General features: G+C 46.0%; 1 protein-coding gene across 4 annotated transcripts; it reads left to right on the plus strand.

The window, feature by feature from the left end:
- CHGB (chromogranin B) lies at window positions 1–27560 on the plus strand. Of its 4 annotated transcripts, XM_069787415.1 has the most exons (9): window positions 1–6270; window positions 6810–7014; window positions 7397–7496; window positions 12333–12391; window positions 13395–15607; window positions 21039–21082; window positions 22398–22491; window positions 24181–25949; window positions 27148–27560. In XM_069787415.1, exons 6-9 carry the CDS (start codon window positions 21080–21082, stop codon window positions 27229–27231), a joined length of 1950 nt encoding a protein of 649 aa, XP_069643516.1. In that variant the 5' UTR covers window positions 1–6270; window positions 6810–7014; window positions 7397–7496; window positions 12333–12391; window positions 13395–15607; window positions 21039–21079; the 3' UTR covers window positions 27232–27560. The 4 variants fall into 4 exon arrangements, with proteins under 4 accessions (XP_069643516.1, XP_069643517.1, XP_069643515.1 ...); XM_069787416.1 differs by having other exon boundaries at window positions 1–7496; window positions 15475–15607; XM_069787414.1 differs by lacking the exons at window positions 1–6270; window positions 6810–7014; window positions 7397–7496; window positions 12333–12391; window positions 13395–15607 and adding an exon at window positions 16746–16932.
- The last annotated feature ends 208 nt before the right edge of the window (window positions 27561–27768 follow it).

Raw genomic sequence — 27768 nt, forward strand, 5'->3', positions numbered from 1 at the left:
GATAGAGTTTAGAACACCTGATCATTCCTACTGTGAAACGAACAGTTCCATTTCTGGAGAAACACTTAATTTTAGGAGGTGTCTCACTGGGATCTTACAGTTCAATCACTTTTATTAAGTTAAACAAGACAGCAGCACAGAGAATAACACTCATCACTTCTTTTCCCACTCGCTGCTAATTAATTTTTTACAAACTTGTGCTGGAACCTGCTGTATGTATTTCCAAGTCTGCTGAAAGCCAAACCATTTGTATTACTCATTTCCTTGATAAACATCTCTCCTCAATTTCTTCAAGACACAGGGAGACAAATGCATCGCTCTCCTTTGCCAGGTATTCCAGGCAAGACTCACCAATTGCTTTGAACAGGCTGTACTTGAAAGCAGCATAGTCCTGTTTGGCATTTTATGATGCTACATAGAAGAAATTGTAATAACAAATATTACTTCTGGTGAGCAATAGCACAGGGGGCCTAACTTATGTCTTTGAATTTCTTAAGCTGATTTGCAGTTATAACTAAGATCTGTTGCTTCGAATTAACAAAGTTGGATTCTTTTTTTCCTCCTATTTTTGTGGGTATTTTGCTTTTTTTGTGTGTTGCTTCTGTGACTTTTCTCAGCCTAATACAGGGGAATCTACCTGTGTTCTGGATCCGCTAAACTGCTCTTTCAAAGACTACTTCACCCCCTTCTTGCAATGGAGTCTTCAGAAAGGTGGAGGCAGCTCTCAAGGAGCAATCAGCTTAAAATGTGTAGGCCTGCCAGGACCCTGTGTCAAACCAGTCCTCAGCATTGCAGAGTGGGACAGCTGTGTAACAACACCAACATGCTTCTCACCACTGCAAACACAGCCACGGGTGCCTTGTCTTCTGCTGCCAGTTGCAGAGGCATGAACTTGGCCAGAGCAGCTGCTCCCCACGAACAACAGTGTCCAGCCAGTGTTGGGAGAGAGGAGGACAGACCCCAGGAAGAGTGAGAGCACAGGGAGGAGGAGGAGGAGGGATTTGGCAGGGGGGAAACTGCCCCAGGAGCATAGGTGGGTGAGTAGGTGCCTCAGGTTGAGCTCTTGGGCAGCTGCTCTCCTGGACGTTGCCCCCCACCCCACCCCAGCCACTCACCCTGTAGACAGGGGAAGGAGGCAGCCCTTCCCTGGGGCAGTGAGGCTGTCCCAAGAGGGCAGAGTGCTCCCAGGCTCCTTCCCCTGCCAGTTTAAACGCAGCTTGACAGCACTTCTATCCTGTTTCCCTTCCCACCATCGCCCCTCCACCAACCTCCAGTTCCTTTCTGTCGTTCATGATGGTGCTAATGAAATCCCTGGAGAAGTTTTCCCTTTAAAATGAAACAGGTCTCTTTGAGCCCAAAGAGCCTGATGTCAGCCAGCCAGCAGAGCAATGAACCCCCACACAACCACTTAAGGTCTCTCTCTTGGAGGCGTCCTGTCTCCTGGCTCAGTGGCTTCTTTGCTGCTTTACTCCCTCTGCCAGGAAGACATGTGCCTTTGTGCATGTTTTCCAGCCACTGGTTTGTCCACTGAAGGAGTGGTTTGCCATGGTGATGTTGCTCGCTAACTGCGGAGGCCATTCATTCTTCAACGTGGATGTGTTCAAGGAAGCACAGAGAGCAAGAGGAAGGGATGTACAGAAAGTGACAGCATATGAGCAAAAAAGAAAGGACAGTTGGGATCTCAAAGGTCAGTGCCAAGGTTCCCAGCTAATGTGGTTACTCCAGTACAGCTACCCCTCTTGCACAAGTTTTACCATTTGATCTTCAGCATTTCAGTCTGGAGATAGCTCTTACTCTGCCAGCTCAGCTGCTGAGACCTCACATCTGTTCCCTTTCCATGCTGCCCAGATCCCAGCGCAGGTGTTTGTGTTTTGTGTATGTCAGATTCCCTGCTGCAGTTTCACATGGGGCTGCTATTCCTGCCTTGCTGCCCCCGGCAGGTTGGCATAGCTGCTGTGCTCTGTAGGTGTTTCCAGCAAAAGCAATGGAAATTTGGCTGCTGACTTTAACCAGAGCAGGAAGAGACCAAGCTGGCTGCAAATTATGGCCAAGATCTTTGGATTTAGTGCAGTCTTTCTTTGCAAATAGATTTATACTGGGACTGTCTGGGTTTAGGTTGCTGTCCTTGAGTCATCATGAAACTGATACATCTGGCTTCTTGGTGGCTCTGCTTGATATGTTGCTTCCTTGCTTTTATTGCAGGCATGTTGTACTTGTGCTGGAGAGCACACAAAATACTGGAGTAGACCCTCAGCTGTTCCCCCAGCTACTCAAGTTAATGGTGCTAGGGGAAAAAAAGGAGTTGAGATGATGATCCAGCATAATTTCTGTAGTAGTAAATATATCCGCAGGTGCTGGTCTGTCAGAATCCAGAGAAAAGTATCCTGCAGGCAAAAATTATAGAGAAAGGTAATACCAACTGCTTCAGCAATAGATACAGCTGGAAAAAACAAACGTGCTCTTGAGTGTGCTATCAATAATTACAGTAACAGTACTAGCCTCTCCCTGCCAGCTTGCATTGCTTAACCACCACAGATCTGTCATGGCTACAAGGGCGTTAATACTGACTGATGTAGGTAGCTATTGCTAAGGAGGTACAGGGAGGAAGGAAGGTCTTCAGCGTGAATCGGATGTTGTTGCCTTACAATTTTTTGCCAGCATTTATGCTTTTCCACATGGTTAAATATGAGCTGCTGTGCAAAACATTTTAACTGCTGTTTTAAAGGAAATAACCTCCCAGAAAGAGAGAGCTGGAGAAATCAGAGGACTGCATCTAAATCCCTTCAGTATTAGGTTTGGTGATGAATTGGTCTGTGCTTTGGATTAGCTCTGAAACCCCCTGGTCTCCTGTTCAGATTTTTAAAAAAAGAAGAAAAAAAAGTAAAACCCATACAATTTCTACAAAGCAAGCTCAGAGCAAAATATGGGGTTCCTGTCCTTTACGAGAGGCCTGCTGCTACTGATGTTTGAGAGATACCTTCTGGATTTTGATGGAAGAGAAAATAAGTCCTAATGGACTCTAGTTTGACCATACATCAGCCCCAGATCCAAATGTGGTCTTCCCCACTCATAACAAATGTGGGGTATCTGCCTGGAGCCCCTCTTTGGTGCTGTGAAGAGAAAGGGTGCACTCAGGGTGCTCTTCCTGGGGCTTGAAAAAACCTGAGCTGCCATCTTTTTATCCGCTTGAGCTGCCGTCTTTTTATCTGCTTTTTGAATGAGATTTAGAAAACATTCAAGGGAATAGCTGTTCATTTGTTGTTAAGGGTTTTAAATGATGGCAAAATGAGGCAATCTTAGTCTGGAAGGTACATGTCTACACAGGCAGTTAATCTGGGGTCCCACTGTGGGGGGGGTTGTGCTGCTTCTCTACACACCAGTGGCCAGAGGGGAAGCGAGGTGCCTCTGAGAGGTCATGCTTCTGCATCAGCTCCTCTGGGCTTTTGGGACTGTGCAGCCACCACCTTTAACATCCCAGTTTTCATATTAGAAATTTCTGATGCAGCAAAGAAAGGAGTAAGAGGACTCATTGCTCTTCAACCCTTTAGGAAAAGAGATGCAAGCAACGACAAAACAGAGAATAGGCAGCTGCTGAAAGAGCACATACTGGCAGAGAGATACATACCAGCAGAGGAGAGCATGAAGCTGTTCAATTTTAAAGAGTAACGTAGGCAGAACAGACTGAGTGCAGCTGAAAAATTTGGATTATGACTCACATCTACAAATTTTGGCTGGCATCTCGCAGAGGACGTGGTAAGCTCTGTGCTACTGAAACACACAGTTTGAAAAGTTTGCACCCCTCACGGTCAGGAGTGCCTGTAGTAGTTCTGTGCACTGCTCACTTCCAGGTACAATATTCAGCTCATGCCAATAAGCCTGCCAAAAATAGATGTGTGTCTCACGCTGAGACAGAAGGAAGGGCAAAGACAGAGCCCCTTGGAATAAATATCTCTGGAGCAGGTGATAAATTCGATGCAGGTCTTGTCTAGAGGAGAGGGGTTTTTTTCTTAACTGTGTTTGGTTTCTTTGGAGTATGAGTCTGATTCCTGTGTCCACACTGATTTGCACGGTAGGTAGACGAGAGGCTACATTTTGAGGAAGGGTAAATTACCTACAGGGAAAATGGATAGGGGATAATGCTCAGTTCACCACTTGTTTAGGTAGGTGATAATCTGGCTTCCTGGGATGTGGTCTGGAAGTAGTTGGCCAAAGTGATTCTCTTTGCATGGTTAGAAATGCTACTGCAAAGCACTTCTGGATTCACTGCCTTCACAGACAGGGCCCCCACACTTGTTGTAAAATGAAGGAGAGGAAACTTGTGGCCTTTGTGAATAAAACCAGAAATTATGTGCTTGGGGCGTCTTCCTAGAAAACAAATGAAAGTTCATGAAGCTTGAAATTCCATTCTGGGATTGGAGGGAATCTATATCTAGGATATCTAAGTTCAGATAGTTGTAGCAGTTACATATAGAAAGGCCTTGCACCGTGGTTATTTTTCACCTCTTCTGAAGTCAAAGACATGAATCAACCCATGCTCTTACTCCAAAGGCCCAATGCTTTTGAAGTGACCTAAGTCTCTCTCTGCCCTATCCCTTCATATAGAAAAGGGTTAACACTCCCATGCAAATGTTCCTGCCCTTAGACATATCTGGTCCCAGTGTTCATGTCCCAGCTTTGCTGCTGCCATGACCCGTGATACACTGCTGAGTTTACACTATCTGGGTATCTGTTACTATGCGAAATATCTGCCTTCTCCTGTCATGTTGCTATTCCCTGAATTTCAAGTATTTCAAGACGTTTCAGCCCTGTTGCCTTTTGGGTGGGGTTTTTTGCCTTCTGTGACTGGAAGAAGCCACAGAAGCACAGTCAGAGGCTCATTAGTTTTGATCTAACTCTGCTTAGCTGCCCTCAGAAGGACTGAAATAGTGGCCTTGAAGTATGGCCATCCATGGGTGGACAGAAGATCGCTCCTTCCAGGTAAAGAACAGTTTTTTCTGGATGTTTAAGTATTAAGAATGGTATGAGGACCTCATGGAAATGTCCCACCTTCTGTACATTTCTCCCAAGCCTGTGCAATAACCTCCGAGAAACTTCATTTCCTTTTGAGGGGATGAAGTGCTTTCCTCTGCCTGGCTTGCACTGCTTCCATGGTTTCAGCACTCGGCAAAGCGCAGATCATCTTCTCAGAGGCATGTTGCTGTTGGTTTCTCTCCATTTGCTTTGTTTGCTTCTGTGACCCACCCCATCATTTTATTTTTTCTCCACTGCATTATTTAAGGCAGGAAATAACCTGTTGCCCTGGAGGCGAGGAACCTGGCGGTGCTGGACCACTTTGTACCCAAATATGCTCCACCACCGTGAGCTCAGTAGACAGCTGGGCTGCTTTGGTTCAGCTTTCAAAAGCAGACTTAGCTGTAACCACTGAACTTTTAGCCACTGGGCAAAAAAATGCACCCAAAGTTATAGTCTCCTGAAACTCTCCTGCCAGTTGTTGCCCATGCTGTGTGCGTACTCTAGGCAGGATGGCTTGTAAATGGCACCTTTGCACAGGAGGAAACATCCCTCCAAGTTGTTGTTTTTCCCTTGCTCTGGCCCAAGCGTGACTTGCCTCTCAGCAGGGCCAGCTGCATGATCCCAGGGCAGAGCTGCCCGGCAGGGTGATCACAGGGGGGTCTTGACACCCTCCTGCCTTCCTCTTCCTGCCTGCTTCAACAGCTGTAGGAGGGAATTTTCTGAACTTTCCCTAACTCATGCTGCTGCAGCTCTGGCAATTTGCACAGAAGGGAGAGCAGGGACTCCCAATTCCTGTTATGAAGGTTGTACACATGCAAATCACATTTGTTTTCTCCTTTGTTGCAGTGACCCTGCCTGAAGCAGCAAAGGTGTCCCTCCCTTGCAGCCCATGTTCCCTCCACCCACCTCTCCTCCATCTCCCAGTATGAGCCCCTAGAACTGCGTGCCCTGCACCATTCCAGGGCTATTCCCAAAAAGCTGTGCCTGAGCTTTGGGCTTCCCATGAGCCCGCTGTCACCTCTGTTCATCCCCCTGTGCACTCTGGTAATATGTGGAGGCTGCTTTTGCAAAGGCATTTGGTGCCTTCCCTGCAGAACAAATCTGAGGGTTTTTTTCCTTCTGCTTGTTCAAGAAAGTGTCCTGGCTCACAGCAGAGGAGCAGCACTCCAAGCCTGGAGTTAGGACAACACCTAAAACCCACAACATCCTTTCGGGTTTTGTGTATACAAGATCCCACAAGATCTTCAAGTGAAATGTGTAAGTGACATAAAAGATGGGGACTAACATCAGCCCCATAGGGTATGACAAGCAAGGCCAAAATTGATTTGTCATTGCCAAGTAAGAGGAACACAGGACATGGGGAGGAGACTTGACATCCAGTACCTGAGGGGTTTCCCTGCTGCACAGCCCAGATCCAAAGCCCACCTGAGGTCCAGATGTGTGCACTTTGGCTTGGATATTTTCCAGCTGAGCTGGACCAGCATCCCTCAGTGTCTCAGAGGGGTGACTCACGCTGCTTGCAGGCACAAAGTCCCCTGCCCATGCGCACCAGCTGCTTGGATTGCCTTGGGGCTCATCTTTGGACTACGTCTGGCAGGCAGTGAGCGCTCCCTCTCTATTCCCAGAATGAACCTTATATAAATGCCTGATCCAAACTATCTTGTCATCCTTGACGAATCCTCCTGCTATTAATTCATTCCCCACTTTCCTTGGCTTGGAGCTCCTCCAAGATGTTTGCTATTGATGGCCTTGCTGATGCCTACTCCGACAGAATTTTTATTTTCCCTCCCACGCAGCTGCTAGTGGGAGGCACTGATTCATGCCAACGACCTGCCCGATCCTGGAGCTGAAAGGCAGCCAGGGAGAGAGCTGAGCTCCTGCAACAGGCAGGTGCTGGAGCAGATCCTCAGTAGGCATCAATGAAGTAGCTCCCAGCCTGTGAATGGAGCCAGGGCCGTTTACACCAGTGGAGGATCTTTGACAGGACTCTGAGGTGTTTTGGTATGTGTGGGTATATCGGGACATATGGTTGCTAAAATCAGTGTGTACAACAGGCAGTATACATCCTATATAAATGTGTCTATTTCGTTATTGAGTGTAGGTGATTTTGTGTGGGGCATATGTTTTCACACAACACAAAAGTTCATTTTAAAAATACCCTGTTCTGTAGGCTTTCCCTAATGACTATTTTTCCCCACATATCTATTAGCCAACAACATATGCCAGCATTCTTTCCTTAAAAGTAAAAGCTGGCACACAGCAGAGCATGAAATAATAAGATGTGATTAAGACAGGAGCTGAAGCTAACCAAAGCCAGAAAACTCATGGCTGAAAGGTCAAACCATTATTTAAATTGCCTTTGCAATGGCCTATTTATTTGCAGGTGCTGTGAATTATGAGGGAAGGTCTTGTAATGAAATAACATCTGGCATGGAAAATCTCACCTCAGTTCAAGCTGAGCAAAGTTTCACTTGCACTGGAAGGTAGGTTCTTGTAATGGGAAATGTCAGTCAACCTCAGGGCAGGTAACACTATCCAGCGTTATCTGTAATGATGGTATTTCTGGCTGAGACACAGTACATGGGCCAGCAATGCTGCTAAAGGGGTGCTAAAATCAGCACCTCCAGCCAGGTAAACAGGATGATTCTGTGATTAAAGATACTGAGGTGGGGATAGGGGAGATCAGTGCTACGCCCTGCAACACATTTTCAGTGTGACCTTCACAAATTGGGTGGTTCTGAGTTCCCAGCAGCTTGTTCTGGGTATCTGAGAGCTTCGAAGAAGTGAGAGGTCAGGGCATTTACACCCACATCTTTGTCTAACAGGAACTCCCCTAAAAAGGCTGAAGTTAGAGGTTGAAATAATATGGTTTTGTGTCTGTGGTCCAGGCCGCCTTGTTGAAGAAGTGACGCAGCATGTACTCTGTGAGGTCAGCTTGTTTTCACATCCTTGCCCCCTCATCCTCCCTGGGTCTAGGGGGGTCCCTGAGGGAGCATCACTGCTCTGGGCAGTGTGTCCTCCCAGAGTGTATAAAATGCTTTCTGCTCAGCCTTTCAAACATCACATGGAGTGACTGGACTGAGTCACCCCCAGGGGCCTCCTGTCTGAGTATGGCCAGCAGCAGCTGCCAGAAGAAAGGATGAGGAAACCCTGGGGCATCGCTTACGGCCAAGCCCAAGGGAGCAGGCATGGCTGCTTGTTGGAAATCGAGAGAGATTGTGCCAAAGAGAATGCCCCACATGTGCTTTTTCAAGAGACAGGCCTGAGAACAAGGTAGTGTGGCATCAAAGGTGCTGAGGATCCCAGGGAGAGCTGGCATCACCCCCTTCCCATGGGAGCCTGGCTCCCAGCTGGTCAAGGCCACCTTTGCAAGGTCTGGAGAAGTAAGTGGTGGCAAGCTTCCCACATTAGTACCCCTGGATAACAGGTCACAGCTCTTGGCATCTTCTGATTTCCACCTTGTGAAGACATTTAATCTCAAAAGAGCTTTTTTCTATATTCTCTGGCAGGCTGTGTGCTGGCTTTGCATCCCTGGCAGGGGGCCTGCAGCACATTGCAAGGGTTTTGGGCTAGAAAGCTGCAGAGGCAGACGTGTGATGGGATTTAGAATAACAGCAAAGATACCCATTGCTCTCTGCCTGGTCTTGCTGTAGGCTGCCAGGTGCCAGCTGTAGTGAACCTCCGCTGCTTGCAGTAGGTGCTACTCCTTGGAAATTGGTGCTTTTCCAGGGAGCGTGACAGGAACCCAATATGTGCTCTCTGGCAGCCACGAAGTCATGAACTTCTCATTGAGACCAGCTAGATGGACGGGATGGTGAATGAGTGCCAGGCAGTGTGGAGTTGAGTTTCTGCCAGACCGTGTTCCTCTCTGACCAGGGAGGGATCTTTGGAGAAGGGACAGAACAGTGGCCCTGGTATGGGGCCATGGGATCCATGTGTAGCATCTGTGTGTGGAGCTTTGGTATGCCGGTGCTGTCTGGCTTGTTTGTACAGAGGTGGCAAAGCCAGAAGGTTTGTGACCATGCGTGTTTGAAAAGAAGGACCTGCATTAATGTTGCTGGCAGATGGATAGAGAAGAGAGACCCAAATTAGTGCCTCCCTGAGGGAAAGAGAATTATGTCAGCTCATGTCCATCCTGCCAACCGGTCACTCAGCACTTGTCCTGTCAGCGGTCAGCACTTGCACAGCTCCAGACTGCACCATGCCTAACCAAAATGGTTGAGACAAGAGGGAGGGAGGGGAGCACAGGGCACTGGAGCAGGTGTATGGCCAGGCTGGGATGCAGGAGCAAGCTGGGATCCCTGGGGTGAAAGGGGACACATTCAAAATCATTTAATTCAAGTGTCATTAATTCTGCCTCTTGCAGAATAGCTCTTCTACTCGGAAAAGATTCTGATTGTCCTTGAGTGGGTGTTTTCTTGGTTATTGCAGGGTTGGAGGGAAAGTTTAGGTTGCATTTGAAAGCCTTGGCTTTTGGGGAGCCAAACTTTGGGCACTCCTGCAAGGAGGAGTTACTGCCACTTGACTTGCAGAGCCACTGTCTGTTGGGCTTTTTCCCACTGATTGTTCTCACTCCCAGCTGCTCATTCCTATTGACTTGAGGTATTATGGTGGCTGCTTTTCCAGAGCCAGGGCAGATTGCTTTCCTGGCTGGCGTGCTGCAGTGGCAGGGAGGGTGTTTTGCAAAACATCAAGTCAGCACCAAAATGCGGTTCCTCTGCTTCCTCTGCCTCACTGTCAGGGTGAGTTGTCTGAGGTTCCTGGAGTCGTAATGGGGGAGATGAGACTGGAAAAAACTGAGGAGCAGAAAGATGGTGGTGTCCAGTGAACAGGGGGGTTGTGTGTGAGGAAGGCAACATCCCTGACAGGCCCCACCTTGTCCACATGGCATTTTGCAGAGGAATTATAACTATCATTTGCCTCTGGAAAATTGTCCCTGCATCACAAATATAGGTAGTTATCATCTTACCCAGGAGGGAATGCCTGAAAACTCATGCGTCTACAGCAAAGCCTAAAATGACAGGCCAGGGATGTGCTCTCTGGTGCTGGCTCTCAGCTGGTATCATATAAATGTAGTCTCTGAAGTCGATAGAACTAGGCAAATTTAGACTGACTGAGTATCTGCCAGGTATTTTCAGTTCCCAAGGCTGCCTTTAAACTTCACCTCTGAAGCCTTTTTTATAAGTACACAGCTTTTCACACAGGGAGCCTAAAAGTCTTAAAATCAGTGTATGCAAAAGAAAAAAAGGATTTTCTAATGGGAAGACATCTCAGCAAAATCTCCTCTTGCATTTTGCAGGTTTTGCTCTCTCTTTCATAGGGTCTTTTTGTAGCTGGGTTTCTGGTTTTAGTGCCAGTGGTGACTGAAAAGAGATGATTGAAAATCTCTTTGGTGATTCCTTTTGCTGTGTGAGTACCGGTGTCATGAAATAGATCGCTCACCACTGTGTTTTCAGTCTGGAATTATGTGCAAGGACATAATGGGATTTATTTTTCAATATATATGTCGTTCAGCAATAAAAAGTTTCCTTTGAAATCACTACAGTGTGTTGCAGAGTTCTCTATATTTTTATCTTACAAAAATGAAATTTGCCTCTGAAATTTCCATGACACTATCAACCACAGAACAGTATTGTTCTTACCAAACAGAACCCTTGCTGGGAGTCAAAGTGCTATAAATATTTAAAGAAATTAATTACTAAGTAAGCCAGACTAGTGCCCCAGTCTGTAAATATTAAATGGAACATACACAGTTGACAAAATGCAGGCAGAAACACTGAATGGGGCTGTTTCATTGCCTAAATGAAATTATTTGCAGTGCAAAGGCAACTGTAAAAGTAATTTTTGCTTAATGACAAGCAGCACTCAGAATATGAGGGCTTAAGTCAGCATTTTGCTTGCTGGAAGAAATTTCCATCCTGTTTTACAGTCTACTGCAGAAGCCCCAAACTTCTTCACCAGTGAGGTTACCAGCTTGGTTAATTGCATACTTTATAAAAATGTTGGGGGGGGGTGGGCAGGGGTTGTTTTGTGGGGGTTTTTTTGGAGGGGGGTCAGGGGGAGCCTAGGTGTGTAGCTCCACTGTGCACAGGCTGGAGGGTGAGAGGCCCCATAGCTCTCAGGCTGCTCTCTGGGCGTCGGCTGCCTTGGAGCTCTGGTCCTACAGCAATGCCAAGCATCCGAAAGCTGGGCCAGGGAGACACGCTGGCAGCTTTTGGAGGATGCTTATTGTCCAGGACTTGTCTCTGGTGAGGAGGGTTTTGGGGTGCTGTTACTGCCCCCCTTGCAGAGGAGGAGACGTCTGGGACTGTGGAGGTTGCTCCTGTTGTCAGCAAGGCCATTTCATTACAGCTGAAGCTAGGGGAGAATTTAGTCATAGCCAAATTCATAAAGCCATGAGTAATCATGTAGGGGCTTTTTGAGCTCCCGTGGATCCAAAGCTGCGTTTTAGCTTGATGATTGGTTCATATGGAGTGGCAGGTTTTGACTGGGACTCCAGCACATCATTTTCTGGCAGCAAAAGAGGAGTTTATAGCAAGGTGAGAAGTGGCATCACAGATAAAATGAAAAGACTTGTGACTAAAAATCCCAGAGATGCAACAGTATTAGGCAAATTCCGACTTTCTCTTGTAGGAGGGCAGGAAACACACATGTTGTTTCACATCAATGTCATCTTTCACATGGATACCATACCAGTGTAATTGCAAGAGCTAAGTTGCATTTACTGCCTGGAGTGAGCAAGGTCAGTGAATTGCTGTCAGGGAAGGACCTAAGAAGTGGCACTGCTTTTTAGTGATAATCATGCTGACAGTGCAATATGGAAAATTTGTCCTTTGTTCCATAGGCCCCAAAGTCTGCTTCTTATTTATGTATTTATTTTTGTGTTGCAGCATAATCTAGTTTTCTCGCATCTGAGCTGACAAACACCAAGAGAGAAATGAACGGGGAGGAGAGATGGGGGGGGGGGGGGTGAGTGGCATATATGAAGATGTTCATGTGGAAAACCTGGGATGTTGGGGAAATAATTGTGTTTAGACTTGGTCTTCCCTTTCTCACTTACCTGTGTTTTGGGTTTTTTTGTTTGTTTGGGTTTTTTTTTTCACTCTGGTGATACCTTTACAGCTTCTGTAACCCGTGAGTGTATCCAGAGGCCCTAAAGATTTGCATCAGCTGGCATAGTGCTTTTTTCCAGAAGACCATAGCAGAATCTGTGCATATATTTTTAATATCCCTTAACAATTATGGCATGTCTTATAGGTATATTTTAAACCTCTTTTCAGTTTTGCCATATAACATTTGACCTTATTTCTGTGGCATAGATACATCACTGAAGAGCTGGAGCTAGAAGGATGCTGCATGGAAGAGAAGAGGGTTACAAGTGAGCAAAATCTTCTTTTTTTGTAAAGACAACTAAGACAGACAATTCAAGAAGAGTAGACCAGAACTTTTAAGGCTCTTTTGGTTTTGAAGCAGAAATATCCTGTAGATTCTCTAGATTTTCTTTGAAGAAAGTGTTTGAGACTAAATACTAGCAGTTGGTTTCTAGCAATTGTTTCTGTACTGCCTAAGAGCATGTATCATGAACGAAATCCACTGTGTGAGGTACTATATAAATATAGAAAGGAAAAAAGATGGTTGCCCACACTACAGAAATTACACATCTATACCACACAGGGTCTCTTCACAGCTTCTCTGTCTCTCAACTGGAGCTTAGTTTGCTGGGCAGTTCATTGATACCATGTGCTAAGGCCATGGGCAGTGACAAGCATGTTTAACTTTCAGGGGAAAAATGACTCAAAAATATTTCAGTGGATGCAAAAGATGTGCATTTTAGATTTAAATTGGAAGCTGGTTATTGTGTAAATACAGAATGACATGGTTTTATATCTCGGTGCATTCAGTGATTTACATTGCATGGACTCAGTTCTGCTATGAGGGTGCATTTTTTATCACTACTGGGTTTCGGTTGACAGGCTAAATCGAAATGTGCAGACGTGACTACCCATTACAAGTAACAAACTGTACCAGCCCAATCTGCCCAAGCACAGGCTGCTGCAAGGTGTTCTTAGAAGCATTTTGGCTTATCTAATAGCAGTATCATTTCATCTCCCATGGATTCAGCTGAAGCAGACGCTGTTCCTGATACCTCTGTCCCTGTCATTTGTCAGATCCTCCTGTAGCTTGACAAGCAAGCTCCATTCATCAGCATCACTGCAGGTGCCTGGTACAGGGTAAATAGTCTTTGCTCAATAAGAGGGAGGAGGTCTGAGCGTGGTCCTGGCTGCTGCCTCTCACAGAGGCTTTGGCTGGAGACATGCAAAGATTTTGGGATGTGTATGGGCATATGCACTCCTGAAGTGTTGTCCCTTCTGCTTTGCCAGGCCCCTTGTCTGGACACAGCACAGGTGAGATCCAGCTGAGTACCTGGCCTGTTCCCTCTCCAGTGGATGTGTCTGATGGATTTTGACTCCTCTTCAGATCCATCACCATATGAACAAAGAGATGAGCCAGGCTCCTGATCCTGCCTCACTGTAGAGCTACTGAGATGATAAATGAATTCCTGGGGCATGGGTCAACTGCATGTTGCCCCAGCTCTAAGCCACTGTAACAGTTGGTGTTAGTGAGCTATGGGTAAATATATATACAGTAATGTATAACGGCAGCAAAGCCTAAGTGTCTGTGGAACTCCATTGTCCATTATGTTGCAACCAGCATTGCATATGCATAAGACCTCTGAAAGGACTTCTGCTGCCATTAGTGAAGCTGGATAGATGGTGTCCCCTGAGGTGCTGGCTTTTCAGATTTGATTGGTGTTTTTCTCCAGATCCATCCCCTTAGCACCTTCTGAATGGAAGAGATGAGTTTGTTCATGAAATGGGCTGCAGGATTTTCATTCCATGAAAACTAATTGGCATCCAAGAATGAAGATAATCCCACTAGCACATCTAATTAGAGGAGAACAATCCTCATACTCCCCGAGCACTCTCCTCTCAATTTAGAAGGAGCTCAGCCACAGAAACTCACTTGTCATCCTTTGAAGCTCTAGCTTCTAGCATGAGCCAAACGTGTATTTTTTTAAGCGTTTGTATTTGAGAGAATCCAGCAGGATAAATACTGTTTATTCACAGAGCGATAGATTGTCACAACATTATGAAGCATGTATGTCACTGCAATTGAAGTTCTGACACATCTGAGAAGGGAGGTTGGGGTGTGCCACTCGCAACTGATTGAGTGAAATACACTACCGCCTGCTGTAATCCTGATTTAATGTCGTCACATCTCTTTCCTAATCTGAGGGAAGCTCGTGCCAGCTGATGCCTGTCTGTAAAAGTCCATCTGAAGCAACATTGTTTTGAAAATACAGGCTGACTTAATTAACTGTGGGCAAGGTGCTTGGATTCTCCCTGGTTTTCCAGTGCTGGCAGAAAAGTCTGTGGGATCATGTTTTGAAATCCTGCTCTTGGGTGTTGAAGATGGAATTAGATACACTCCATCCAATTCTGTCCCTGCTGCTGTGACGGACCTCTTGGGTGACCTACTGCAAAACTTGCAAATCTTTGTAACCTTGATTCTGATCAAATCTGAAAGCAATAACCTGTGTTCCCATGTAGACCCTGATGTAACTGATGGGCAAAACATGCCCTGGCAGCACTTTAACATCTTCTTTTATCAAGGGCAAATACAGGATTTCTTGATTCTTCTGGATCAGCCCACACAATGCTGAGGTGAGGGAGCGTTTCAGAGAGATCCGACAAGTCAAATGTAAATAAGCCACGCAGCACAAAGAAAACAGCTGTGAAGTCCCAGTGACTGCTGCTGCAGTGCAAGGGATGGATTAGGAGCCCTGAGAGGCAGGGGTGTGTGACTGCTTAATCTCAGCTGTCTGTTTTGCAGCAAGAAGGCTTCTGTAGTGGTGGTTGTACCTACTATCAATAGGACTTGTGTGATACAGGTACTTAATACAAATACCTCGTAGATACTAAAATAGCTGGCTATTTTTATTCAGCATCTTTGTATCACTTGCCCCTTTTGACTGTCATATCCAAGGTAAGTATAGCCAGGCACACGCTGGAGTAGAGCAGTTACACAAGGGTAACTAGAGAGTGCTATTTATATGCCTGAGGAAGCAGAGAACGCTTAAAAGGCAAATGTTTCACCTAAAATTCTTTCTCATGAGCAGCTGAGGAGGTTAAGGCCAAGCTGAATCCTCACACAGACAGGGGAGGACATGGTGGGGGTCTTGGAGCCAGTGAAATTCTTCATAGGCTTTTGAATCGGGCTCTCGACTTCCCACAGTCAAGGCTGGTGGTTCCCAAAGAAGCATCTGCCTGTGGAAATGGGCCTTGTATAGGCAGTACAGGAAAGGCATGGAGGAGCGGGAGGTTGAGGAAACAGAGAAAATGTTGCAGTGTTGATTTGCATTTCATGGTGGCCAGGTAACTGGGTTCTGTTATTTTGCAGAAACTGTAATCTGAATGGAAGGTGAACAAGGTATCTGGCTTTGCCTCCTGGAGTTAATAATGGCTGTCTTCTGAAACAAGCTTCAAATGGAGCTGAAGTTCCTGGCTTCCTTTACATACAAATGAAGCTGCATGTGAGTTTTACTGGAGTGTTGTGTCCCTGTGTCTTGTTTTATATGTTTAAAGGCTATATGATTATAGCAGCCTGGCATTGTTAATACAGAACGATAATAGAGTTAACTACCATTTTGATGTATAGATCCATTGTCCTCCATGAACACTGGCAATTAGAGGGCCATCTGCTTAGCACTGAGAACAAAAAAGAACAACTGAAAACTACACAGGGTTTGGAGAGGGGCCTCTAACAGTTAATGAAAGGAAAAGCAAAACAAGTCCTAGTCTTACAACGTCTTTGCCTGGCTCTGAAGGGAACTGGGGGGAGGGTTCAGACTTGCTCTGTGGAGAGCTCATCATAGCTTGTCATTTGTGCTTTCCAGTCGATCAAAGACTAATTGGGACAGTGTGGTCTGTTTAAGAAAATTATGTAAAACTTGATATTTGTAGGTTTGCTCTGGCTCCCCAGAGCATCATCACAGTAAAGAAGAGGTTTGCCTGTGGAGATGGATGCTGAGAGCAGTGATTTCCCCAGTAAAACTCTTGAGGAACACTGCGTGTCATTCATTCACCAGATGACATAAGAATGGGGATGACTTTCCAGTCGTTCTCTGGTTCTGGGTTTGCTGTGGGCGGGGCACGCAATGATTTGGGTGGAAGGGACAGAAACCTTGCACGAAAAAAAGGCTGCTGTAACACCTGAAGAGGCTTTGATCGGAAATGGGTGTGGAAACGCAGCGGTGATCTCTTGTGGAAGCTGTTCCAGAGGGATGGGTTACCGCACCTCCGCCCTGTAGGTAGAGGTTCAGCATCCTCTGACGGTGGGAAAGACCTCGGGATGATACCGCATCCTCTGAGCTGGAGAAAGGGGCAGGGAAACCCCGCTTTTCTCCTTTCTGAGGGGGTGGCGGGGCGGCGGGATGTAAGGGGGTATTGGGAATATCGGGCGGAGGGCAGGTGGGGGAGATGTAGTTGCAAAGGAGGGGAAAACGAGCTCGGCTTTCCCAGCCGGGGAGAAACTTCCCCCGTGCTGGCGAGCCGCGGGGGCCGGGCGGGAGGGGGCGGCCTGCGGGGGCGAGGGGGTCCCGCGGCTGGGGGCGGCGCCGCTGTGGGGGAGAGGAGAGGACGGGACGGGGCGGCGGCGGGCGGTGCCGCCCCCGGGGGCTCGCGGTGACGCAGGCTCCCGGCGGCGTCCCCCGCCCGTCTCCTCCGCCCCCGCTCCCCCCTTTAAATAGCGGCGAGCCGCCGAGCAGAGCAGAGCGGAGCTGAGTCGAGCCGAGCCGAGCCGAGCCGAGCATGGGGCCGCTGGCGCTGCTCGGCCTCCTGGGGGCCGCCGCCCTGGCAGGTGAGCGGGGGCGCGGCCCCCCCGAGGGGAGGGCGGCCGTTGAGCTCCCTCAGCGGCGGGTCCGGCGAAGCCCGCCCTCGCCGTGAGGGAGAGGCGAGTGACAAGCCGCACCGGGCGCGGGGTGGTTTGGGGGGGCGGGGGTGGAGGGCTTCGCCTCTGAAGAGCGCTGCCGGAGGGGTGACGCCATCGGTGGGTGTGTGACGTCATGCCCGGCCCGGCGGCGTCACCGCGGGGTCGCTCCTCCGGCCGGCCCGGCGCGAGGGAGGGCCGGGGCCGGAGGAAGGCGCCAGCGCCACAGCGGGGCTCCCGCCGGGCTGCCCGGAGCGGCGCCCCGGCTGCCGGCAGCCCTCCGCTCGCCGCTGCCGGGCGGACGGCAGCCAGCCTGTGCCCTCACGCTGTGCGAGGGCCAGTCGGCTGCTTTCGGTTTATTTTTCTCCCCCCCGTAGAGTTTCCTTCCACGAAGCCTTCTCGGTGTAATTTTATTCGAGCCGCGCTGCTAGATTTTTGCCAGCTAGCTCTCGATAGTGGGAGATGATTGTCAAGTAGCAGGTCTGCAGCTTTAACTAACAGAAAATTTTCTGGCGTGCGGCATTAAATATTAAAACCACACGGCGAAATGAAGATTAAACACAAGAGCATGAGGTGATTGCTTGGCTTTATATCTTTTTATGCATACTACGCCATTTCTTGAAAGAATCGGTGTCACTCTGAGTTGAGTAATTGGGCTTTAGTTCTATTAGAGGTCTCCACATGGAAGCGCTTCTGGGACTTGTACAGAAACTCTGTAATGAAGTTGGCTACCTTCAGATGCCTTTATTGTAATCAAAGGGGAGGGTGGAAGATGGCAGGAGAGACCCCAACCCAGAGAAGCTCACTGGACTTACTCCACAGACCTCATGGGGATTTCTTACCAAATACTTTTTCCTGTTTATGCCCTCAAACAAGTCAGGTACCTCTTAACATCCTTTTTGGCTCTCTTGCTTTCAAATGTCAGGCAGAATCAATGAACTAAGAAGTTTGTTTGGGGCTGGGTATCAGTTAAACATTAACTTCAGGAACCTTCTAGTGCTCCTTCTGCATATCAAGATACCAAAGTTACTGTGATCTTTCCTAGGAAGGGTTTTTGCTGTCATTTTGATGAGCAATGGCACTGCACTGAGACATTGGCATTGATGAAACAAAGCCATGTGGGGATTTCATCAGGCACCCGCCAAAAGTTCTGTCCCAATCATGGAGATGCAAGCAAACGCCATGTGAATTTGTCTTGCGTTTCTCATCCTTTTTCATTACCTTCATCAGCTTTCAGCACTTCTGCAAAATCAAATAATCTGATTGTAACTACCTGGGCAGATTTGGTTCAGGAGGGGAAAGCAGACCCAGGGCTTTGTTTTCCTTTGTGGGTCTGTGGTCTGGTTTTTCTGCACGGGCAGGGGAAGGGTTTCCATCTCGGTGTGTGCTCTGACTTTGTTTCTGCAGCGAAACCCTGCAGCTTTACCGTCTGCTGTGTGCCCACAAGCCCAGTGGGTGGGTGCCCTGCTGCCTGTGTTGGTGGTGCTGGGGTGATGGCCTGACCTCTCCTGAGCACATGTGGAGAGGAAGGCAGAGGTGTTGGCCAGCCATCTCCAGCTGGCAGGTGGCCCCAAGGGAGCTCTTGCCAGCTGGCACAGGCTAGTGCTACCGGCACCGGTGTAAAGTGGGGCATGCTGGATCCACATGAGCTTCCTATGTCAGCTCTGACAGAGCAGCTGCCTCAATAGATTATTTCAGACTCTGGAATGGATTGGATACTCATTTTGTTCCTCCAAGCAGGTTAATATGACATATGTCCAATACCATTCGTCCAATACCATTCTTCTGACATTGTTAGGATAGCCTAATGCTGCTTCTTTGTCTGTGTGCGTCAGCTTTCATCGCTAACTGAGCGCTTGCTTAATGGTCATTAATCTGTCTGTAAATCTCCTTGGAGAGATGGGAGCTTGGGAATGACAAGGCAAAGGCAGTGAGTACAACCTGACTTTATATTCCTGCACTACTGACATAGCGCTTGAGAGGCAGCCCAAAGTTGGCATCTCTAATAGCAAAAGACGTTCCAAAGTTTGTTCTGTGCTTTATCACATCAACTGGGTGTAACTCCCAGGAGGTGTGCTGTGGGAGTATCACTAAAAGGACAAAATCAGACTTTGGCCCTTGTGTGTGTCGTGATTTCTCATGGGCTGGAGGACCAGAGGAGCCTTGTCAAGAAGAGGCAGTGAAGTGGGTTGTCCCCTCTGCTTACATATAAGTAGTGATTGGGAGCAGCTTGTGCCGTAAGAGCAGCATCTCCAACCCCTGTGGGACTGGGAGAATGTCCTTTTAGTGAATAACACTTTTTTTTTTTTTTAGTAGAAGGGACTTTGCTGCCAGTCTCCTGCCCCCATGTGTGTGTACATCCTTATCTTCTGTGCTCAGGTTAGGCTGCACCAGCGTCAGCATTGTGCAGTGTGGTAGTTATTCACGTACTAGGTTAGTAAATAAAGTAGCCTAAAGCCTGGCTCAGTCAGCACTGAATGCAAAAGATGGGGGAGAGGGTTGGCTCTGTTAAGCACCATCTCCCACACACACCACCTGGCATTCTGGGGAAATGATGGAGTAGGGATGTAGTGCTATTTTAGGGGAATCCCTTCTGTGCTGTCCTCGTGTGGGTTCTCTTCTCTGATCACAGTTTTATGCACAGAGAAGAGATGGGGGCTGGAGAAGCACATTCCTACATACGTGTTTCGGGGAGCAAAAATAGAGGACAGTAGAAATATCAAGAGAGTTGTTATTGTATTGTGTTCAGTTATTACCCACAGAGTCAGTGCTCAAGAGGATGTCTGCTTCATCTGTAGACACAGAAAAGAAAAGTTTTGCAGCTTTCAATAGCACAAGGCTACATGCTCCTGTCTGCTCTGCAGGAAACTTCCTTGGGGCAGTGTTAGTTTTTCTTACGCTGTAAGGTAAACTGACCCCCTTTGTCTCCATAATCTGCTTTGTGTTCATCTGTTACAGAAGATCTCTCACTGTCCCAACCAAGCAGTATTGCAGAGAGGGTGATAGATGTATTTAAGACTATCCTGACTTGTGTAAGAACTTCAGAACTGCACCCCAAGCTGTACATTTGTGTACTGTGATTATATATGATGCGGTAAGTCTGTGAAGCCAGGATACAATAAACCTTGCTTCTGCGTACTCATGTGTGGCTGGCAGACTTGCTTAACTTCACTTCTGCAAATCTCACGGTGGATGAGAATTGACACGGTTTATTAATAATGCACAGCAGCCAAGCTCGTTAACCAGCTGGAGACATATGGCAGCAGTGATGGCCAAATAAAGCAGCATGGAGGTTTCATTTGCAACTGCTTCTTTCCAAAAGCAAATACCTTGGACCAGGTATAGTAGAACTGGTGCAAGGAGGTGTTAATTACCCCCTGTGTCCTCAGGACGGGGGGGGGGGGGGTTGTGCTACTTCCTTCCAGAGTAGTGTTTTCCACTGGGATTTTTTTTTTTTGCTTATTTTTTGGGGTGATAACGGACCACTTGGTGAATTGAAATTTTCCTGTCCCTTCTGGCTCTGTCCTTCCCTCAAGGAGCTGCCTCCTATCCAAGCGAGACAGGATTTCTCCGGTAGGATTGGGACAGTAGTTGCTTTAAAGCCTTGAAGAATGGTCTCCTACTGGGGACGTGGTGGTGGGGCAGCTGGAGCCCCTTGCAGAAGCCAAAAGGTTCTTGGGGTGCAAACAGGCCTTGCTTGTTTCCTGGTTTTTTTACCACCAAATGGGTACAACTACATGAAGATCTGACTTGCAGTAGAGCTCCGGTCTTGGAATTTAAGTATTGCTTTCTATTTTTTGGTGTATATTCTTTTTGTGCTAGAAATGTCGACCTGCCTCTTCTCTTGTGCTAGGCTGCAACTTTACATTGCTTTTCCATCCTGAATAAAATAAAGTTGTAATGCAAAATGTGTCCGGTTTACTGACCTGCCAACCCAAAACTCAAGCCATCTCATCAGCCCAATTTGAGTGAAGACTCCTGTCAGTGATGCTTGTTGCTAGGATTAATGAGTCTGTAATAATTTGTTTTTCTTCTAGGTGTCAGTGCAGTTCCAGTGGAAAAAGACCATATTGAAGAAATGGTGAGTAGCTGTATGTCAAAGCAGATTTCAGAAAATATCATCTCTCCATGTTTTGTCTTTAAACTCTCAGGGTAATGTTTTTTTTTCCCAAGGGTAGTCTCTTAAGAGATCATGGGTGATGTGGAACTGAGAGTCCCTTTAGCTGTCAGAAGATACCTGCATGCACTTCAGTGCATTTGATGAAAATGGAGGCTGGCTTACTGTGTCAGTGTGGTACTTTTGAAACTCTATGTTGTACAGCTGCCCAAAAAATTATCTGAAATATTATTTGATAGTACATGTTATTGGACTGTAAAAAGTGAGATGGCAACTTTGAAGAAAGATGAAATACCTACAGTTACCAACTATGTAACAGACTTTCTAATGCAGTCGTCCCATCTCCTGCTTTGGAAAGAGATTCTTAACCTGTTTGATTAAATAAATGCCATTAGCTGCCTTCAGTACCTGTAACCTGACATCAGACCCTCTCCACTGGTTGATAGTGTGATCATTTAGATTAGTAAACACCTGGTAATAACTAAAAACAGTTAAAAGACAAATGGCTATATAAATGTTTTATCATCTCCCCCCATCCAGCTGCCCAAATTGTGAGCCTGAGACTCTTGTACCCCTGACGATCTGAGCACTCGCCTCACAACCAACAACTTCAATGCTTGAAAATCATTTTGCATGAATTTGTACAGAAGAGCTACTTTAGTAGTGGTTAGGATTAGAGGAGGTTGTGTGACTTTCCTAAATGATTAAATTTTCTCTGCTTCCAGAAGACTATCCAGTTGAATGTTAAGCACTAAAAGAGGCAGGGCTTACAGCACACACACATGAAAAACTGTGGAGCATGTCACTTACAGAGGATATAAAGGCGGTTTTGGTTTATTGTCAATCCAAGCAATACTTCTGGTAACACCTTTGCAGCATCCTCATTTGGACAGATCCTATAGGATGATCCTCATCTTTTGAACATGTGTTGTGTTGGTTATTTTTTTTGTAAGGTGCTGTTACCACACGTTGTTTGACTCTCTTTTGTACTGAATAGGGTATTTTAATATTTAAAAATGTACAAAAGGAGCCTGTTCCCTATTGAAACAAAAGGGGAGATAAAAAGAGCTGATGACTATCCTCTTAATGGTATGGGAGTGAGGAGCAAAGCACTTGTTGCCCAAATGCACAGGAAGTTGTGGTAGAGCTGGGGATTACTCAAAACTCATAAATATTAGCCTGAATTCTCATCCTAAACTAGCTTTCCTCACTAACTGGGTCAGAAGTAGGATTTCTATTTTTGCCATGAGAGTTTTTTCTCCTATTTTGTTTCTTCCAGGTAACACGGTGCATAGTGGAAGTTCTGTCCAATGCTCTGTCTAAGCCAAATGCACCACCAATTAATCCTGAATGCAAAGAAATCTTGAAGACGAGTAAGTACAACATTATCTGTACTTGTGAAAGGAATTTGGTAGATGGATTCTCTCTTGTGTTGGAGCTGGTGAACTGTTACTTCAGCCCGTGTGAAACTGGTGCCTCCAAATGTCAGATTCTGATTTCCTTCTGTTTAGTCTGACTTGCTCAAAGACCAAACAGCCTGACCTGGTAATTGTCAGGGATTCTTGGCTAACACGTGTGGCTCTCTACTTAAGCCACCTGGAGAGTCTGAGAGGACTAGAGAAGCTCTTTAGGTCGCCTGAGAGGTCAACAAATGTGACCGTGTTTGGACCACATGTTGAATGCATCCCAGAGCATAAGAACTGGCCTCAAATAACTGCCACTTAAATCAGTGAGGTTCCTGCACCTGGTAGCAACTGAATCCATGCCCAGCTCAGGAGAGGGAAGTCTTTTGCTAAGCCCAGAAAGGATTAAGTTTGTGGTACTGATTTCAGAGGTCTGGCGACGTGTGCTGAAAGCTCCATGTGGGAGTGGTCATTTCAGATGAGCTCATTCCTACAGCATGGTGCTTAGCTGCCTCGATGTCGAGGTGTAAGCCTGTTTGCATGTTCAGTTACTGTCTGTAAGTGAAGTGTGGTTAAGTTTGATGCTGTGCCAAACTGCAGAACACACATCTTTCTTTTCTGCCCAGTTAAATTTATTTGATTACAGAAGAATAAAAAGGCTCTTGAACTTACCTGCCAGCAGGAAGCAATAATGAAACCCATCTGTCTCCTGCTTGTTTATAGAGGGAATAATGCATGGCCCTAATACAGTGATCAGAAAAGGGTGGATTTGGGCCTTTGGGAATGCATATATTTGTATCTAACTTGGTCCCAAATTTCTAGGAGATGCTGAATGCCATCAGGCTTTGTTTATGACATTGTTAATTTCAGAAAAAAACTGTATATTTGCCATGTTTTGGAAAATGAAAAGACACTTACTGGAAAGAGGGTAAGGACCATATTTTTGACAGATCGCCTCCAAGAATATTGGATAATGAGAAGCTTTTCAGAAATAATGAGCTATTTTTAAATCTGTGCAGCTGTTGTCTGAAAACTTTTAGTTTGTGATCTATTTCTGATGTTACTCAGACACAAGTGGAAATATACTGTTACCATTGTGGTCAGAGTCAGACTTGCATTTAGCATTTTGGAAATAGTGGAAGGAGCATGATTTGATTAAACATAACTATTGCAAAGTAACAGATTTCCTTTTTTTTCAGTCAACTTAGAACTTTTAAAATTTGCTAAAAGCCCTGGATATTTTGGAGTAGCTTGAAATAGATGGTTGTCTTTTTTGTGAATAAGCGTATGTGATGGATAAGGTCTGAAATTCAAAGAACTGAACACAAATCCAGATCCCATTGATTTTTAATGGGAATGAGAGTTAATTTAATTCAAAACTAAAAATGTGATAACAAACCAAGAAAAAAGCCAAAGAGGAAAAATTATTCTGGAAATTTAAGTGGAACTTTTAAAATGCCTAATTAATTGAAAATTAGTTAATGCTTTTCCAAGCAAACATACAAAATATTAGAAAATTACTAATTTTAAAAGCAGAATTAAAAAATTAATTCTGTCCAAACCTTCCTGCTACTTTGGGAAGCCAGTTATCTATTTAAACTGAAATAATGCTTCAGTGGAGAGTTGGATTACTTCATTATGCTGCTTTTGTTATTGTAGGTGATAGAAATGACAGAGAGAGAAGCGAAAACAAACAACTTGAAGTGAGGCATTTGAAAGACCTAGCAGAGATTGAAAAACATCATACTGGGAGTGTGGAGAAAGAACAAAGTCAGGCAGAAGAGGAATCTAAAAAGTACTTGAAAGGAAGTGATGAGGAGAAGCTTGGTCACAAGGAAGGTAAAAGCAAGGAAGAGGAGGATGGACTCCACACACCAATTCGAGAAGAGAGACTTCATACAGAAGAAAAGAAACACTATCAGGAAACTGGAAGAGAGGAGGAGAAGAGCTACCACAGTGAAGAAGAAGGCAAAGAGAGCAAGCGTCATGATGAAGAGGTAGAGCATGCTGTTCTCAACAAGAAGTCCCACTCTGGAGGCACAAGCACAGAGGAGTTCCCTGATGGGAATGATCAGCGCCCCATGGGCCACTGGCACTCGGAGGAGGGAATGCAGAGCCCGAAAAGAATCCATGAAGGTGAAGAGGGAGAGGCAGAGGAAGAAAGAAGTGAAAAATACCACCATGAGTCTAAGGAACATGATTTCTCCCATCAGCAAGAGCATGAAGAATTGGATGAGAGTGAAGAAACAGAGGAGGAAAAGCAACCCTACAAACCCAAACGTTATCATGGGAAGCATAGAATGGGTGACTTCTCTGAAAAGAAGAGGGGCCATGGTGGTGAGAAAGAGGAACTAGCTGAGGACTCAAACACAGAGGAGGCCTATCTCTGGGACAAGAGGAACCATCATCAGAAACATCATGAAGAGTCTGAGCAGCAGCGTGAGGAGAAGAGTGGTTATCGTGGGAGGCATGGGTCTGAAGAGGTGGAGGAGAAGAGGCATGCAGGCCAGGAAAGTGAGTACAGAGAAAGGTGGCAGCAGAGTGAAGAGAGCAGTGAAGAAGAAAACAAGAGGCATCGCCACAGTGAAGAAAGTAATGAGAAATGGCATGAGGAGAGGAGACACCGTGATGGATCACATGAGGCGAGGAGGCAGCATTCCGAGGGAAGGATGTATCTTGGAGATGAAAGTGAGGAAGAGCTGGATAAGTATCTCAGTGGTGGCAGCAAGGAGGAGCAGCATCATGCTGGAGGGAGATACCGCTTGTGGGACAATGAAGATGAAGGGTCACAGAACGCGTACACTCAAGAGCGCAAAGGGCAGGCCAGAAGACACTACAGCACTGAGGACAGTGTAGAGCAACAGCGCTACCCTGGCAGCAGTGAGGAGGAGGAGGAAGTAGAAAGGAAGCATCACAGCAGTAATCAGATGGAAAACGAAGAGGAGAATATGGAGGAGGGAAGATACGCAGAGAGGGAAGATTACACAAGCCATCTCCCTGCAGAGAATGAGAAGAGGACTGTAGTATCCTACAGCCCTTTCTACCCACTGCTGTGGTGGAAAAGCCGGCACTTTCAGAAAAGGGACAGCACAGGAGAGCAGCTTCTGGAGGGCAAAGAGGAAAGCAGGCCCACTCTGAATGAGAAGAATCTTTTCCCTGAATATAATGACTATGACTGGTGGGAGAAAAAGCAAATCCTAAGTGCTCTGAACCATGGACCCATTGACAAGAGGAGTCTTGGCAAAATGAACAGATACGATATGAAAAGGCAGTACAACAAGATGGATCAACTTGCACAACTTCTGAATTACAGGAAGAAATCAGCTGAATTCCCAGAATTGTACAATTCTGAAGAAGACATGAAAAAACGCCACATAATCGGGAATGACAGAAGAAGTCTGAGCCAGAGGCCTCTGACAGAACAGGAGGTATGTGTACAGGTGTTTCTCTGAAAAGCTAGGGGAAGCTGACTTTACATGTGCGTTTCTAAATCCATTCCCAAGGCAGCTGGTAAACTGTGCATGGAAAAACACAAACAAGATTAAGTCATGTCAAGAGCCAGATCTTCAGCGATTTAAAAATCTGCTTTCTTTGAATGAATTCGGTGGAACTAACCCAGGGCACAGTTCATAAAGACAATGTGCATCATCATTAGCTTCTGTCTGCTGCAGGACAGGAAGAGAAAGGAGATTTTCTTCCTCTTTGGGCCCTACCTCTCCCTCTAGGGTCTTACATACTAATATAACAAAGATGCCTGTTGCAGCAGGAGCAGAGAGGTAATTGGAAGCACCACTTGGTCTGTCAGGTTGTTTAAAAGGTACAGCTGAAAAGTAAGTTGAACATTCAGAGTGAAATTCAGCTGTCCGTGGCTTCCTGGCTGTAATGCAGAGCGGAACCTGGCTTGCACTTGTAAGCCCGATTTGTGCATGTAGTTCCGATGTATGTGAATCGTTTTCTTGTTGGACTTCCTGTTCTGCATCGGTGTCAGGAGAAATGAGTCTACACCCATCAGCTAGGTGCTCCTCATGTATGTCACGGTATATCTATGGCACAAAGCTGGGCTGGGAGCAGTGGAGGTTTAATACTAATTTATATAGAGGTTAAACTGTGTTAGCAAGTCATCATAATAGACAAGAATTAGCTGCATAATTTTTTTTTTCCCCATAGCATCTGGTACTGTGGAGGTGTTCCTCTTGTTGCACCCTGTGCTTGCTGTGTGTCATAAGCCTGAACCACTGTGATCATAAGGTTATGGCCTCCTAAGGGACCTTCACTTGGGCAGAAGTGACTTGCATGCTGGAGGGGGCGGCAGCTGTGAGATAGCAGGAGGTCACTACTAGATAATGGAGCTTTAAAGCTAGAAGGATCAAGCTGTAATTAGGGCGAGCTCTCAGAATGAGTATTTTGATACTTTCCCCAGCCCTAATTTGGTTAAAAGCAGGAAAGCACACAAATCTCTGAAGTGTGTGTTGCGCTGCTGTTAACACCCCTTACCCCATCAACCTGCCCAGTGGCCAGTAAGTAGCAGGAGATGTCTGCCTCAGAAATGGTCTTTGTCTCTCATTTTCATGGAACACAACATTTGCCAACATTATTTGATGTGTAAAATGCTCTATGTTTTCACAGGAAAAAGAACTGGAAAACCTGGCCACTATGGATTTGGAGCTGCAGAAAATAGCTGAGAAGTTTAATGACAACAGGAGAGGCTGAAGATGATCTGCTTTGGCATTTCAAAGCTAGGTGTAGCTGTACTCAAAATACCTGTATTTTGTGGTAAATTCACTGCCACTGGATTGTTGTTTGCCCTAAAACCAGGAAATACTATTTACTGTCCACTATAGTGTAGTGATTTATACAGCTGATAAATGTCTTTAATTTGCTATTATGCTATTGAGATCTGAATAGCATGAATTTTAGTATTATAACCTTTCATGCAAGGCAGGTATTTTTAATATGCTTGTGAAAATAATTGTGTTAGTGCTCTTCAGAAATATATTTGTCTGAGTTTGAAATAATAAAAACATTGATCTTGGGCCAAACTTTCTCCTTGCTTATTTGACTGATTGGGTTATTTCAAAGTAAGCTGTATCAGATGGATAGATTGTGTACAAAATGTTGGCTTGTGGTTCACCAATATTTTTTTTAAATTACAAGGAGCCTATCTGTGCCTTTTATGTGCCAGTTAGCAAGAGCACAAGAGGTAAGAAGGAATGCCAATTAATGTGCTCCGGTAACTCAGAAATGGCC

The sequence above is a fragment of the Haliaeetus albicilla genome, chromosome 7 (genome assembly GCF_947461875.1).
Source record: "Haliaeetus albicilla chromosome 7, bHalAlb1.1, whole genome shotgun sequence".
Taxonomy (NCBI): Eukaryota; Metazoa; Chordata; class Aves; order Accipitriformes; family Accipitridae; genus Haliaeetus; species Haliaeetus albicilla.

Excerpts from the sequence above, each read along its gene's own strand:
- CHGB (XM_069787414.1), top strand. The coding sequence starts at position 16,884 with ATGGGGCCGCTGGCGCTGCTCGGCCTCCTGGGGGCCGCCGCCCTGGCA. Across the intron at positions 21,083-22,397 it reads AAGACCATATTGAAGAAATG|GTAACACGGTGCATAGTGGA; the intron begins GTGAGTAGCTGT and ends TGTTTCTTCCAG. Across the intron at positions 25,950-27,147 it reads GGCCTCTGACAGAACAGGAG|GAAAAAGAACTGGAAAACCT; the intron begins GTATGTGTACAG and ends ATGTTTTCACAG.